This window comes from Dicentrarchus labrax, unplaced genomic scaffold, assembly GCF_905237075.1.
Source record: "Dicentrarchus labrax unplaced genomic scaffold, dlabrax2021, whole genome shotgun sequence".
Lineage (NCBI taxonomy): Eukaryota > Metazoa > Chordata > Actinopteri > Moronidae > Dicentrarchus > Dicentrarchus labrax.
The window spans coordinates 5,782,648-5,798,327 of NW_026136724.1; the positions used below are offsets into that span (position 1 = coordinate 5,782,648).

At 41.3% G+C, this 15,680-nt stretch overlaps 1 protein-coding gene across 13 annotated transcripts in view; it reads left to right on the plus strand.

The window, feature by feature from the left end:
- nav3 (neuron navigator 3) overlaps positions 1-15,680 on the plus strand; it is a 428,096-nt gene that overhangs the window by 394,262 nt on the left and 18,154 nt on the right. For all 13 annotated transcript variants that reach the window (XM_051392318.1, XM_051392319.1, XM_051392315.1 and 10 more), the window contains 9 exons: positions 2,195-2,352; positions 3,206-3,400; positions 3,947-3,999; positions 5,001-5,024; positions 6,548-6,571; positions 6,784-6,861; positions 11,934-12,017; positions 13,031-13,142; positions 13,940-14,064. In XM_051392318.1, coding sequence (XP_051248278.1) covers positions 2,195-2,352; positions 3,206-3,400; positions 3,947-3,999; positions 5,001-5,024; positions 6,548-6,571; positions 6,784-6,861; positions 11,934-12,017; positions 13,031-13,142; positions 13,940-14,064 — 853 coding nt within the window. The remainder of the gene's footprint in view (positions 1-2,194; positions 2,353-3,205; positions 3,401-3,946; positions 4,000-5,000; positions 5,025-6,547; positions 6,572-6,783; positions 6,862-11,933; positions 12,018-13,030; positions 13,143-13,939; positions 14,065-15,680) is intronic.

Sequence of the window (15,680 nt, forward strand, 5' to 3'; positions counted from 1 at the left end):
CCATTCTCAACTGTTATTTTATTCTCTCACATATATATTTGCATGAAAATAATCATTCTGATGTCAAGTGTACTTTCCATGTTGTACATGTGGCATGGTGTGGCACCCGATATAGCAGTGATTCCCAACCAGGGGTACCTGTACCCTGCAGGTGCCTGAGGATAGGTGTAAAGATGAGGAAGCTCAACACATTTGAAAACAATAGAATAAAACACATATCTGCATATTGAGTAAATGATAACACCTATTGTAGTTTTACAACTAAGTAGTTAGCAAGCAGGCAGAGAAGTTGAAACAGCCCAAAGCTATTGATCAATGGTCGAACAACATAGTTAGCATAAACTAGCTAAGCATAATGGATAAACAGTTCAAATGATTAGCTTAAAGTAATGGTAATGGATAAACAGCTGGAACCGTTAGTTAGAAGATATCTAGCTCTCTTCTTGCTTTGGTCAAAAATGGGCGCCAAATGGATGTAATGTAATGGATTTAAACAGTTAAGACAGTTAGCTTAAAGTAATGGATAAATGGTTGACATAAGCAGATGTTAATGAAAAAGGCACTTCACTGACAAAACAGGTTGGGAACCATTGATCTATAGATGGCAAATGTTCTGATGATCTCATGCAGCATTCACACTGCAGGACCAAATATTTGCACAAATTCAACTATCTGTGGGTTGAGATTTTTTGGTAGAAAGTAATACATTACGAAGAAAATAAATACAAAATACATTCTCATCTGTTATCTTATATTTTCCAACACATTTTGGTTACTTTATGTATCAGTAGTAGTGTTTGAGTAGTGGCTTCCCAGACCCTAATGATCACAATTTTTTCAATCTTTTACCTATTGTTTTACCTGCACAAACTCTTTCATTCCTTTGGATCTGATTTTGTATGACAGATCCTGAAGTTCAGATTAGATTATAACTGTCTTTAAGTAAGGCAAAACATTCTGATGCAGTATGAATGCCACCTCAGATGATCAGGCAGGAATGCGGTTGTCCGTCTGTTTGCATGTCTGCTGCTCTTTGTGCCTCCTCATCAGATTCTCATCTCATGCACTGTTAGAAATGCGGCAAACACAGCCGCCATGACAGAGCAGTTCCTCCTCAGCTCTGCAAAATGGTCTAAACCTCCTGATAACATTTGCTCTGTTAGCTGAGGGGGAGAAGTAGAATGGATACTTTGAATGTAGTTGGGACTAAAGGGACTGAGACAGAAATACCATAACCCATTCATCACAGTGGCAAGGCCTCTGCAGGGAACAACCTCTCAAGCAAATTATACAGTACTGCTGCAGAGGGGGGCATGCTGGTTTCAAACTATTCTTTCATTTCCATGGCATATGGTGCTCTTGCTCTTCTGGGCCTAAAAGCATCTGATCTTATACCACACTTTATGCCTGTTGGATGTGATGTTCAGTACAGACTGCAGTGTTTTCTTCTCAACAGATTTTTCTGACCACAAATTTTTCCAGCCATCTGTTCACATCTTAAAGCAGGCAGCATTTTTGCCTGATCTTTAGATTTCCTACAAGACTAATAATTGCCCCCTTTAGTCATACAAATAAGCATGTTGGTCCAGCTTATGGGCATTTTGTAAGCACTTAGTATATAGAGTCAAACACTGACCCTTGGATATTTCAGTCTGTTCCATTTCAACTCTGGTGAGGGACGAATGCCGCTGTATCGCACCATTCAACACACTCTTAGGCACCCAATCCCTGGTGGAGTAGTACGAAGCACAGGCGTGGGGGGACTGGAGCGGGGTCAGATGTGACAAGCGTAGTAATGGGGGTGTTGGAAGGAAGACGGCCACTGAAAAGGGATGAGCGCAAACTCAATTATCATCCTCAGAGGATTAAATATGGCCGATTGTCATGCCTGCGATAAGGGGGCCTTCTGTTGCTGAGCCACTTTGGAGCTGGGGAGAGAAGAGTTGAACGGCAGTGTCAGTGTGTTTGGCAGCTTTGAGCCAAAGCAGTGTGTGTGTATATGACTGTATGTGTGTAGGTGCGTGCATGTGGACACGTGTGGTGAGGCTGCATGTTTTTTTTTACCATTTGCTCACATGGTTCTATTTTGTAGCTCATTTCATCACCACACAACTTCACTACATCCACTTCCCTACATCCACTTCCCAACAACTCTCTTTTTGCCTTGAGTTTACTGTGTCTTTGTGGGTCTCAGGTACCCTCCGTCCTCACGGCAGACGTCCCATGAGGAAGGAAAGGAGTGGTTGAGGTCCCATTCAACAGGGGGGCTTCAAGACACAGGCAGCCAGTCCCCTCTGTCTCCTCCTGGAGCTTCCTGCACCACCACTGGAAAATACCACTACTCCAACCTGCGTAAGTCTATAGGAATACACTCGAACTGTAGCAAATCTGGAATAGATCATTGAGTAATAGTACAGTATGTCCGTCCATGGCCAATGAGTATCCAATTTTTGTATTTTATCTTAGTGATTTTACTTGGCCATGTAAATATGATGGCATTCTCACAGCCAAGAGTGTATAAAGTAGAGTCTATAAAACTGGCCATTGGCCATTGTTAATGATCCAGAGTACTGCTGATTTTAAACAAACTTAAATAAACCAAATGTTCAAAAAATAATCATTTGAGTGAGCAAAATAGTTATGCAATCAAAGTGGATCTCTGATACATGCAGTTATTCTCAGAGCTTGAATTCAAACATCACAGACATAACAGAACCAACAAGGACCAACAGATGATGAAAACAAAGGTACCTAAAGCCAAATGATCCCACACAGAGTAGCCCACACACCTTTTTTTAGTGACGTGTTGCACGTGCAGTGTTCACTCTGCATCTGTTATTTTGCAGTTAAGAATAATAATAAGATTATAAGAACAATATAATAATTTTTGTATTTTTCATGACTTTAAGTTGGTTTAACAATGTTTATTTAAACCAACTTTTAATTTAGTTTGTTCCTAAAATGTGTCAAATATAACAGTAGACACTGGATTGTGTGGGAAACAGACTGTATGACATGGATATGTATGATTAAATAAAACATTTTCCATGCAGTGATTAAAAATATCTTACAGTCCTGAAATATTCATAGCACATCTACAACATTAGTTGATCACGTCTAGCAGTAAATGGGTTCTTATTTCCTGCGTGAATGAGTGATCACTGATGCATTTTACACATGCAAAAATCCTTTTTCCTCTGTGCAGTGAGCCCCACTAACATCAGCCAGTATAACCTGCCACCAGGCAGCAGCAGCATGAGCCGCTCCAACAGCATCCCTGCCCAGGACTCCTTTGACCTGTACGGAGAGGGTCACCCACTGGGTGGCAGCGCAACCTCCCTGGAGGAACGACCACGGGCCATCAGCCGCTCCGGCTCTTTCAGGGACAGCACTGACGAAGGTAGGTCACACTCTGGGACCCTCTCTTAAACACACTCTTTAGGTGAACTGTGGTCTCTAAAAATGACCTTCTCACTAAGAAGCCATTAGAAAAAAGCTTAGGGCCACATTCACCAAAGCAAAGTTCCATCAATCATCAAGTACTTTAATACCAGATTTAATGGACTCTCACTGTGTGCTCATACTGCGAGTGACTTGGCTGATGGCTCGCTCTGCTCTGATCTTTTTGTCGGTGATATAAGAGGCAGTGATTACATCCTTATAGAGGTCAGCTTTTTAATGAGCAAATCATAATTTTTTTTCACTGCCTTCTTGTAACAGTTCCCAGCTTATCATCATCTGAATATGTTACCATAGCAATCAAGTGCTAATTAGTCAGCTGGGTGCTCAAGAATAAATAAAAAAGCAATTAAAATGACTTGCTCATGGTCAGATTAATTAGAGAAGGTAAAATATTATATGGGTCACATATTCATTTTTGAAACAAGTATTTACAGTCAAGTATTTTACTAAACCTTGTTTGCCACTCATTACTCTCTACTTACAGTCCACGGCTCTTCACTGTCTCTGGTCTCCAGCACATCTTCACTGTACTCTGCAGTAAGTAGCCAACTTTTCTTCCTAAATATACCACTAGTGTTACAGTCAGATCCTGCATATGTAAAACTTGTAGATCATGGCATAAACTCCTCTTTAAAGCTGCAACAATCACAATGCTATTATAGGATTACTATTACTGTTAATATAAATATACTATTTATAGAAACAGTGTATCAAAGGATTACATGTAATGGGGAAAGGTGTTTGTAGTGTCAAACGCATGGGTTATAACCTAAATTTAGTTTAACCTTGATTTTGATTGTTGGTGCAAATTTAAAAAGCTAAATTTAACAGAAACTATATGCTATTATGAAACAGTTGCATACAAAAGAGACAATTTTAAAGCTTAAATCATCTGGACTTTTTAAATGGGACGTTAAGTGGGAGTTAAATCAAAGCCTTCAGCTCTTCCCACTCATTTAGAGTGGCATTAAATCTCACATACTCTCCAGTATTTCTGTTTTGTCCCTTCTGTTTGTGTAGAAGTAAAAACTAACTTTTCATCGTTGCATGCCTCTCACTTAACTTTGGCAGGTAAGACTCTGGACAAGTGTTGGCTTTCTAATGGCGCAGGCAGCGCTCCAGTCTTAACATTCAGTCAGGCAGCAGATTAGTTTTAGGGGGAAGGATAGATTGCCACCCACCTCCGCCTGTTTTCCAATTGCACTCGCAAGTTGCAGAGGAGAGGCCTGGATGACTGATGGATATAGTTCTGTTTACAAAGTTTTCCCTCAGGTCAAATTAATTTGTTTGTTTTGTGGTTATCAAAACAATTTCCAATTTTGTTTTCTGTCTGATTTCATCCACTTCACTTTTATCTCATTTTAAATTAAAGTTGGGTTTAATTCTCTTCGTCTGAGTGTTGGCCATTTTATCATGTCTCTTCAGTGATATTGAAATGCTTCTCTTGCTCTATATTCTAATTCATTTTTAAAAGTTGCTTGATTGAGCACACACAGCCAGTATGTATTTTTTAAATGATCTATTCTTCTTCCTTACAGACGGAGGAGAAAGCACACTCAGAGGTAAGCATGGCTCATATTCCATCAGTGTGCATGTCTGCTTCACATTCATACAGTTTGTAGCTGCTCAGCTGAGCTGTTGGCCGCTGAACAGCTATGCGGATGCTGTTTAGAGTTAAGTACCCTGCTCATGAGTACCTCAAAAGTAGCTAGGAGGAAGAAAAGAGGACTTTTCTTATGTAGTTTTAATTGCCTGACTTTTGTTGTGGGATTCATGTCTACAGCCTCCATATCACACGCATGTTTTGCTGCCCTTTGGGTGACTGCTGGCTGTGTTTCTGTGTCTGTATGTCTTTATGTTTCTGTGTCTGTCTGTTGCTCTGCATCTTTATTCAGAGAGAGTCAATCAAAGCACAAACAGTGATATTTGTTCAGCTAAATTTGATGGAAGGAAAGTGATGGTGGATATAATACTATCAGATTCTACAATAAAGCAGTTTAACCCTATGTTGCATTGCTTTTTATTATTATTCTCTTTTGCATTTATTTCATCTTGGTTATAAATAACCACACAACCTTACTGTGCTTCATAGCTTATATAATTTACTCACTATAAACACTTACACTATACATATGTAATGCATGTCCTGCCCCTTGGCTCTTTTATGTTTGGCTTTATTCAACAATCCTGTTTAGTTTATCGCTGATTCCTCTTTGATTTTCCAGATTCATGCTTTGGTTTTCTGATTTCTGTTCCTTTCTTGTCTCTTCTCTGTCCTTGCCCCTGTTTATTAGTGCTTTGAGCTCAAGCCCGGATCAAACAGTAATTGCAAATACACTGCAGTGTTTGTTTTAAGCCTGCCAGATGGGTGGAGTTTGCACTTTAAGACAACTCACGCAGTGCAAACTGACAATCATACACTACAGTCATTGTGTGGAACCACAAGGACCCAATTCTGGTTCTTTTTCCTTTAAACTGACTAATAGTTGATGTTTACTACTTTTGGATCCTGAGACCACACATGACTTGAATTTGTCATCATTTACTTGAAACGTGTTGTTATGTTGGTTCAACACTAACTTGGCTGATCAGTGTTGGCACAGAGAATGAGAAACAACAATCATTAAAAGAACTTAATTGAAATTCTCAACTTGAGTAAAAATCTCCTAAACCTAATCTCATAAAATAAAATAAAATAAAAACTGCCCAGGAAATGTGTTCGATATAAAACAGAAATATGTCCTTTGTCATATAGATTATATCCAGAAAGGGAGATTGAAGATTTTCAATGTGAAGGACACCAAATTGTTTCTTGTGATTGTTCTTACTTTATACTATTTGTGTTGGCCACTTTGGTAAGCTCTCACATCTGGCATAATATCTGGTATTTGCAAATACTATTTGACCAGGGTCAGGAATACTTACCTACATATCTTGCTTCGCTGGTCTAACAAGTCTAACTAACCATGAGAAAACCAGTGCTGTGGCTTGTGATAACCTCTTTCTCTCCAGCCACATCAGTACATGCTGTTTGATGGAGGCATGCAACATAGTGTTAATTTTTACTCTTCTCTTTTCAATCAAGGGCCAAACTGTCCAAAATTCCACGGTAATCCCCCACACTTTGTGTTCACACTTCACCCCAGTGTCTTTTGTTACACATTATTATCATGTAACTGCACAGTTTTTTACATCAAAGATATCAGTAAGGGGGTTGCAAGTTCAACGCCTCTTTGCATTACAATCAGTCTTCATATTTTCTTTATGTGTTTCAGCAGCGTTAACTGTACGTTTACCTCTGTGCTCTCTTCCTCAAACCAGCAAATCAGAAAGCTGCGCCGGGAGCTGGACGCCTCTCAGGAGAAGGTGGCGACCCTGACGTCTCAGCTGGCTGCCAATGTGAGTTTGTTTACTTCAAAAGACGCCGTCAAAACAGCCGGCTCATTTGCATGATAACCTGCTGTCAGAGAGCTTTTATGCGAAGTGTTGCCTATCGAAGCTCTGGAAGGAATATAAATCTTTGAGACGCCCACTAATTCCTTTTCTCTGTGTTTGAAGCCACCATGCGTGTATTTAGGCTTTTGCTTGTTTGATTTTTGTTGGGGTGTGTGTGTGTGTGTGTGTGTGTGTGTGTGTGTGTGTGTGTGTGTGTGTGTGTGTGTGTGTGTGTGTGTGTGTGTGTGTGTGTGTGTGTGTTTTCTTGTGTGTGTCTACGGTACAGACAGGATTGTCTCTTTGCTTTTGTCTCAGCTGGTGGGGTTTCAGTGAGAACAGGAGCCTCTCCCAAACTCAACCATGCAGGGAGAATCAAATAGAGGTAGACGGGCGTACAGAGGGAACAGGGAGATGAGGATAAGTGAATCTAGACTCAAGTGCGTCATGCGTGGGTGAAACAGAGTGAGATACAGAGACCTCCAACCCCCAGACGGAGCTGTCTCTGTGCTGAAATGCAGATAGATCGACAAACTCCAGCGTGTGACTCGGCTCAGCCCGCCACCCCACCAATGCTTGATGCCAAGTGCCTGATCAAGCGTGGAGGCAGACGGGGTCTTTGCTTCGGTCCGACGCTTTGATCACAAAGTTGTGCAGAGCTGAAACTGAAGGCTAAACTGCAGGAAAACTTGACAAAAAGAAGATGGAGACATGACTTTGTGTAAGAGCTATGTAGGGACAGTCAAACGACTTTTGGTTTGTTTTACTCATGTGAAATTACTTGTTGAGTCTCACATAGATTTACTGTAACTATTCATAGATCTTTACATTTACAGTGTAGTCTCAGTGGAATAACTCAGCATGCAGTACTCTTAAAGGGGAACTCCACACATCAGTCTGTTTACAAATATCCTCAAGTGATGTCACTTGAGTCAGCGTCAGTTGGTGTTGAAGACTATAAATCTGGTGGTGTGGCCTCTGTAGCCCATTCCTCATCTCTGCTAGGAGCTAGAGGCTTGAGGCTTCATTAGCAGCTTCTGGCATGGCACAGCTGAATCTCAAGCTGAACCGGCAGCTGTCGAGTTGCATTATGGGTAATGAAGGTGCCAGATTTTGACAAGGACTCTAACTAAAGGGGTGCAATGCTTAATCGGAGAGCCTGTGATGTTCAATACATTTAAGAGTTATAGTAAAGTAAAAGCCGGCAGATGCAGCATCATGATGCACAGTATCTGATACTAGCTGGTTCGAAAAGCTGCTAGCAGGATTGCCATTATCCTGCAACAAGCAAGAAAGAGATGTGGTAACAATCGCAATTTGAAGCAGATAAAACCTTTGAGAACTAGTCAAGTATGGCGAGAACAGCAATTTACACTAACTACACTTGGAAGCAGTTAGCTTAGCAACAAGTAAAGCTAGCTATCGGTCCATCAGGAAACTCTGTAAATCACCTCGATAATGTACTCAAACTGGCCTTATAACATTTTATGAGTCTAAATGGCACTTTATTTGAGGTCAAGTGAATTATTAGTGACACTGAATGACATTTAATTAACAGTCTTAAATATTAATAAAAACTCCTTCTTGTCTTATGCACACTCCTTCAAATAAAAGTTTGCCCATATATTTTATTGCCCTAGCTCCTGCAGCTAGTGTTTAGAGTAGGGAAAAAAATGATTTAATAAGAGATATAATCCCAGGCACAATCTCAATAAAGGACTCCAGTGTCTCACCATATCTGTTGTTGATATTGACTGGCCCTTAACAGGGTCACTGAGCATCCAAACAGCAGCGGGAAAGGCTACCAGTCTCCTGCCTTACTGTGCCAAGCCATATGCAAACACTTGCACAACAGAAACCCATATGTGCTTTACAGCTTCCACTCGGGGGAGCTGTAAAGCACATATGGGAAGTGGGTAGACAGTGGGGAGGCTTGGAATTTGAGAAAAAAAACACATATCTTGTACTGGATCACACTGTATCTGCATGACAGCGTGGTGGGCTGCTGGTGCTATAATCTCATCTTATCCTCCCAGTGGGGAGTGGAAACGTCCTCACATGTTCTCCACCCACGGTCCAAAACTAGACATTCACTGTGACATCGCTTAATCATTTACACACTTCTGAACACATGTAGAAATATATATATATGCGTTTGTACATTCTGTATTTTTACATGCGCACTTAGAGGCTCTGATGTGCGTTTTATATTGTCACCACAGAGAAAAAAAATGGTATTTTCAAAATGGCAGCTTCTCAAGAAGTATCCCATTACTTCCTTAATGTGATATTATGTCACGCTAATTTCTTTGCCATTTATTCTTTAATATGGTGTGTATACTAAAAGGTCATTTCAATTTCATTGTGACTTCAAGCTGAACTTGTCACATGTGTTAAAACTCAACATACAGAGGAACACAATCCTGAAAGTTTAACCATTAAAATCCCCAAAACTGAGTCATGATTTTGTCAAGAGTATATTTTACAAATAGAGAGGGAGGGTGCTTTGTGGGGGAAAGATGTGCTGAATGATCTTGAGTGTTTAATTTAGGATGGTTGGATGCATTTATGTTTCATCTCCTGTGTTTTCATCAGAGCCAGGAGGAAATATTTCATTGATTGAGGTCATCTGATCTCTCTCATTAGCTGTGCCACTGCATACAAACATAATTATTATTGTCTTTTTGAATTGAATTTGGATCTTAAATAAAGTATTTTGGATGTGTCAATACCCTCGGCACGCTCTCATAGAAAATGACGCTCACATTAAAAATATATTTGCTGCTGCACTGTCCTGTTGGATTACATACACTCATCAGATGGCATTTTGATTAATTACGTGTTTATTTTTGGTTTTATTTGATCAAAAAGAAGCAGAATTAGTAAAACCAACATCCTGTCAAAGGGATTAAAAAGAACAAATGCTGCCTAACAGGTGAAGCATTGTACCACTCAGTATTTTTTGCTTTCAGCCTGGACTGACATTAAATCGGGTTTAAGAGTTCACAAAGGCTCTCCCCCTCCCCTCTCAATCTCCTTCTTCTCACCCTTCACTGTGTCAGCCTGTCCTTGTCGCCTCTCCCTTTCTGCTTACCCCTCCCTGCTCTTCTTATTCTTTTCCTCCTCCCTCATTCTGGCTGTATTCTTTCTCATCACCCCTCCCTTTCTTGCTGTAGTGTTTAAAGAATGTAGCCCAGCAGTAGGTGCTGGCTTAGACCACTGTAGTCGTGACTCCACTTCATCCATTGAGATGTCATCCACATCTTTAGCGGTGGTGCCCGGCCACACCAACGCCGATGGCTTCTCCTCGTCCGGTTCAGTAGTTTGGCCCACCGTCAACCTCTACCCCAGGCCCCAGGATCAGGACTGTGGTCAGAAAAACGGGGGTTCAGGGGCTAAGCGTGGATGCCCGGGCCGGGCCCCAGGAGCAGGACAGATGGGTCAGCCGTGGGATGCGTTAGAGTCCGATCGGTGCCTCCCACAGGGTGGACAGGTGGGCAGGGGGGTGTTGAGTCGAAGCTCACAGGTGGAGTTGGAAAGAGATGTGGAGTTGGAGAGATGAGCTGGAACAGTTGGCATTTCTAAAGGTCAAGACCTTTGCTGATTCAGCCAGGGACACAGAGTGGAAGAGGCAGCACAGGGTGCTACTGTGTGCGTGCGTGCGTGCGTGCGTGCGTGCGTGCGTGCATGCGTGCGTGCGTATTTGTTTCTAGATTCATGAGGTCCTACAGTCCTAACAAGGATAGAAAGATATGGAATTTTCTCATTCTGACAGAGCTGTTTTGGGGCTAGATTGCACATTTGGTAACTAATGCTGTTAAATTCAGTAATTAAAAGTTATCTAATTATGCAAGTGTGTGTGTGTGTGTGTGTGTGTGTGTGTGTGTGTGTGTGTGTGTGTGTGTGTGTGTGTGTGTGTGTGTGTGTGTGTGTGTGTGTGTGTGTGTGTGTGTGTGTGTATTTTTGTGTTAAGCAGAGATTGTCTGATGTGTCTGGGCATGCTGCCCACCTCTCTGTGACACACCAGGCCTGACAGGTGTCTCAGGGTCTCTAGCTAAGGAGGGGAGGATGAGCTGGCAGCACACACACACACACACAAACTCAGATTTGCACAAGGACACACCACCATGAACATAAGGCTTCACCAGAGATTCAGACATAAACATATATTTAAAAAACAAATGCACAAACAAATCCTGACACACATACAGGTTGAGCAGAGCAGATGGCGTGACGTCGTGAAGCATTTCTGTCCTTCAGCGTGCTGCTGCTGCGTCTTCAGGTGACAGAGGAAGTCAGGCAGGGCAGCCCTTTTTGATCCGCATGCCTCTGTGATATCCATATCTTTCTCACTTATTAGCCCAGAAAGATGTTTTTGGAGCATGATGGTTAATTCACAGCAATAAGATGCAACAGTGAAGTCACATAGAACACATCTAACAAATTCCCTGTTCAAATACACCCGTTCTGAACATGCTTGATGTGAACTTGTCCTTGAAATCTGAGAGTGACTCAAAGTGAAGGGCTACGTGTTTTGTTTTTTAAAGCTAGATATCCCAGCAGCAGTTCTTTATTGGGGACGGGAACCTCTTCAGGAGGGGCACAGTGAGAGCTTTCACACTTGTGGGCAAACAAACTTTGCACAGAAGTCTTGTTCGTCTTTGGCTCAAGTTAAAATCCACTTCAAAGCTTACCAAGCAGATCAACTTTATAATTCTCTGTATAGGACTTTTTTTTTTTCAAAACATTCAACATTCATGAATATTGATTTATACATAGGCAAGTGATATTTTGTGTGTATCGCACTGTACATTTTGACTGAGCATATTTTTACTATGGATAGGAGTCCAAATTCATCATGCGGTCAGTTTTGAGATATTGAGTTTTTTTAGTTTTAATGTTCTAAAGAGAATTAGAACAGTATTTTACATGAAGTTCTTCTATTTCGATCTCTTTTTTTATAGTTTGCCTAAAGGAAAAACAAATGTCACAGTGAGTGAAGCTGAAGACTGTATTTGTGTCTCTCTGTGTGTCTGCAGGCCCACCTGGTGGCAGCCTTCGAGAAGAGCCTGAGTAACATGACCTGCCGCCTGCAGAGCCTCACCATGACCGCTGAACAAAAGGTACAAGAGCTTAGTCCTGAGTTTGAAATATACTGCATATGAATTGCTTGGCAAAGGGATTAAAGGGAGGAAGAATGATTAGAAACAGGCAACGGTATGTGTGACATTGAAATAGTGCAGAGGAAAGGAACAGTGTTGAGGTCTGCGGTTGCGGATTAATGGATATTTTTATCTTTAAGTTTCAGTTCCTGACTCATGTTAGGTTTTCTACTGAAGTTTTCATTTTCACAGAAGGGTTTTCTTATTGAAGTTTTGGTTTGCTGCCTGAATATTTCTCTTAACTTTACTAGAAAAAGTAAGTGTCCAGTTTTGCATGGGCATGCATCCACATATTCCACAAACCCAAGGCCCAAACGTCTATTTAAAACCAGTATAATTTCCAAAAATCCTCCAGCATTTATTTGCTCCAAGGTCTATTTTTCTCCATTTTCTTACAAGTCAACTTTTCTTTTACTGACAGGAGGTTTCAGAAGAGCTTGAATGTTGCTGAAGCACTGATCACACAGCAGGAGCAATATGTTCAAAGATATATCCACAAATTATGAATGCTTCCCTCTGTTCACACATCCACACACACACAGTGCTGACGAGCCCTGGCAGCTTTTTAATCCTCTATAAATTAAAGCAGCCCGGGATCTGGTGGGATGTCTTTGTTAAACAAGGCTGTCCCAACTTTTAATTAAAGTAGAAACCCTATCTGCAGCCCTCAGTGTTTTTTTTAAGGGAAGGCAGAATAGAAGACTCCCTCAATCTGATCGTGTTGGTTCAACAGAGTAGAGCTTTTTTTTTTATTCTAAGCAGGTGGTGCTAGGGTTGGGGCAAATCCTCCGGGAGACTCTTCAAAACACCCTCCCTTCATTTCTGTCTCTCATTCTCTTCCACTGAAAGCAATGCCAGTGCCAAATTTAAGAATTTGCTTCCAGTGACGCAGCTTTTGTGATGATTCCACACACTTGGCCAAAAGAAGAACAGTTTGTGGTGCGTCATCCTTTAAAAACAGTTTCTCTCTCCAGGAGTCTGAGTTGGCTGAGTTGAGGGAGACGATAGAGTCTCTAAAGACCCAGAACACCGACGCCCAGACAGCCATCCAGGTGGCGCTCAACGGCCCTGACCACCTACACAAAGGTAATGATGAAACCAGCAGGGAGTGTTGGACCAAGCTCAAATCATCTCATGTTTTGAGGTGGCCTTAAATGCCTTACTGTTCTACGAGTGGGTACATTTTTCATCCTGATTGGCCCCAGGGGGAGTTGAACCCCTAATACTTGAAGTGTTTGTGCTGCATAGGTCAGTTTTGGAAAGCCTTGATTGGTCATACAAGCAACCTGGATCAGATGCGTAATTTTTTTTGTGAAATTACCTTTTCAAGTATCTAACCAAGTTATAATTCTTAAGATTTCCATGAAATCAAACTCTGATACTGTTTATGATCTGCATTTTTCAGCAAAAGTCTGACATTCCCGCACTGACTACAAATTGCTTTTACATGCACAGGGGCTTCACAGGAAATGATACACGCATGTTAATCCACCTACAGCTGTATCAGAGCTATATTAAGTTACTGCTAACCCTAACCAAACATTTCTTACTGCTGCTAGTTCACATTAAACGTTTTTAAATGGTGAAAACACAATTTTATCCTGAAGTAGCCACAGGAAACACATTTGTTGCAGAAATTAGCTCTAACAGCGATCAGTCATCAAAAATGTGTACGGGAAATTATTCACACTGTGCAACATGAAATCAGATCATGGTTGCAATTATTTTTGGGTTACTTCTATTAAAATAACATGAGTTTGTTTGGCTGCACTGTAAGTGTCACCCAAATCAACCAGGACTGAAATTGTAAGTATTATAACTTTAAAGAGAAAATGATCTCATCTTTTCAGAACAATAAGGAAGATTGTCTCTGTCATTTTTAGACTTGCGGATTAGACGGCAGCACTCCTCAGAAAGTATGTCCAGTATCAACAGCGCAGCCAGTCACTCCAGCATGGGCAGTCTGGGCAAGGATGCAGAAGATAAAAAGAAGAAGAAGAAGAGCTGGGTAGGTGGAGAAACTAAAGAAACTGCCAGAATTGTGAGACAAAGGCTGCAAAGGAAGGTTGAGTCCAAAAATAATGAACTGCTCGACTGCACAGAATGCCAGAAAATATGAAAGACAAACTTCAGGTCCCTGCCACAAATAAACAAAAGCTGTAAATAACTCATCAATAATTTCGCTCTGCTACTTGGGTGCTGAGGTGCACCTACAGGTTTTGTAACTCAAGTGCCTTCATCTCAAACCTACCCATTCACATGCAGCAGACACCGGGAGCCTTACATTTTTACATTTAGTTTTCTAGTCATTGTTCAGGAGGTGGATTTGGACGTGACAGACCAAATTCAAAAACATATGAATTATTCAGTGGCAGTTAAGCTAATCCAAATATACTCTTTATGCCTGCATTAAACTTATTTACATAGATGAAGGCATTTTTGTGGATCTATGAAAAAATCCTTATTGTACTGCTGCAACCACTAAAAGGGCTTCAAAATCCGCCCAATGTGAAGGTAGAACACATTGAATATTCTGAACATACCTGCATTAAGCTTGACCCTAACCATGAGCTCAGGAGGACTGGGATTGCTTTGGTGGCACAAGTACAAAAGTAGTGTGATGATTTCTACCCCAAATGGCAATACACCTTTATTTATTGCTATGATTTGCATTCCCGTTCTTCTTCCCTCTTTCATCTCTTGTGAAAAATTGGTGTTGAAGTGCATGGCTGTGTAAGTGATTCAGCCTGTGAATAACTGGTCCAATTTTACTGTCACTTGTGATCAAGCCAACACTTGCTTTCTTACTTTAAAAGTGTTTTTTTGTGTTTGGACACTTTTGCGGGTGGAGGCAAGACATGTTGGGAGTTCCATAAGTCTAAAATCCCATTAACTTCTGCCTTTACAACACACAGTCTGCCATCATATCCCAGTTGCTAAATTACAGTGCTGAGGCGGTGTCGGCTGAGTGGTAGCATTCAGCGGTGAGGGCTAACAGAGGGGTCAGGAAGAGGAGTCAACCACCCTGCAATTATTGTTTGAGACGCACTTTGAATTTCACATATAAGAGCATGCAAATTAGGTTGGGAAGAAGCAAAGTGGCCACTAACATCATGAATACTGAAGTTCAGGTTGAAACCAGGGCAATAGTTGTTAGACAAGTGCCAGTTTAGTCTCTGTGTTAAGTGGGAAAGTCTGGGCAGAAAAGACAAACATTCTCAACATCTACTGTCAAAGTACTTTGGAGGGTTCTTAATCCCTCAGTTACTCAACTGGACTTGGACAAGTTTGGCATACATCTTCCACAAAGTTTGTTTTAACTTATGTGTCTTTTTGGGAAAAGTACCCAAAAATATCCACAAATCAAGGCAAAAAAAAAGCCAAAAAGCCAAATGATCTAAAAATGCAATACACAACCATGAAGCTCTCTCCTCTCCCTCTGCCTTTCCCTCTGATTTCACTGCTCTCTGCTTCACTCTGCAATAGCAGCTCAGTGTCCCCACTGGCTGGAGAGCTGTTATTTGCTGCAGCCCCCTGAGTCAGACACATGACATATTAGAAGTTCCGTCTCAGCCAAAGAGCACAGAGCCAGAGCCAGTTTTTCAGTCTCAGCTGCAATGCAAA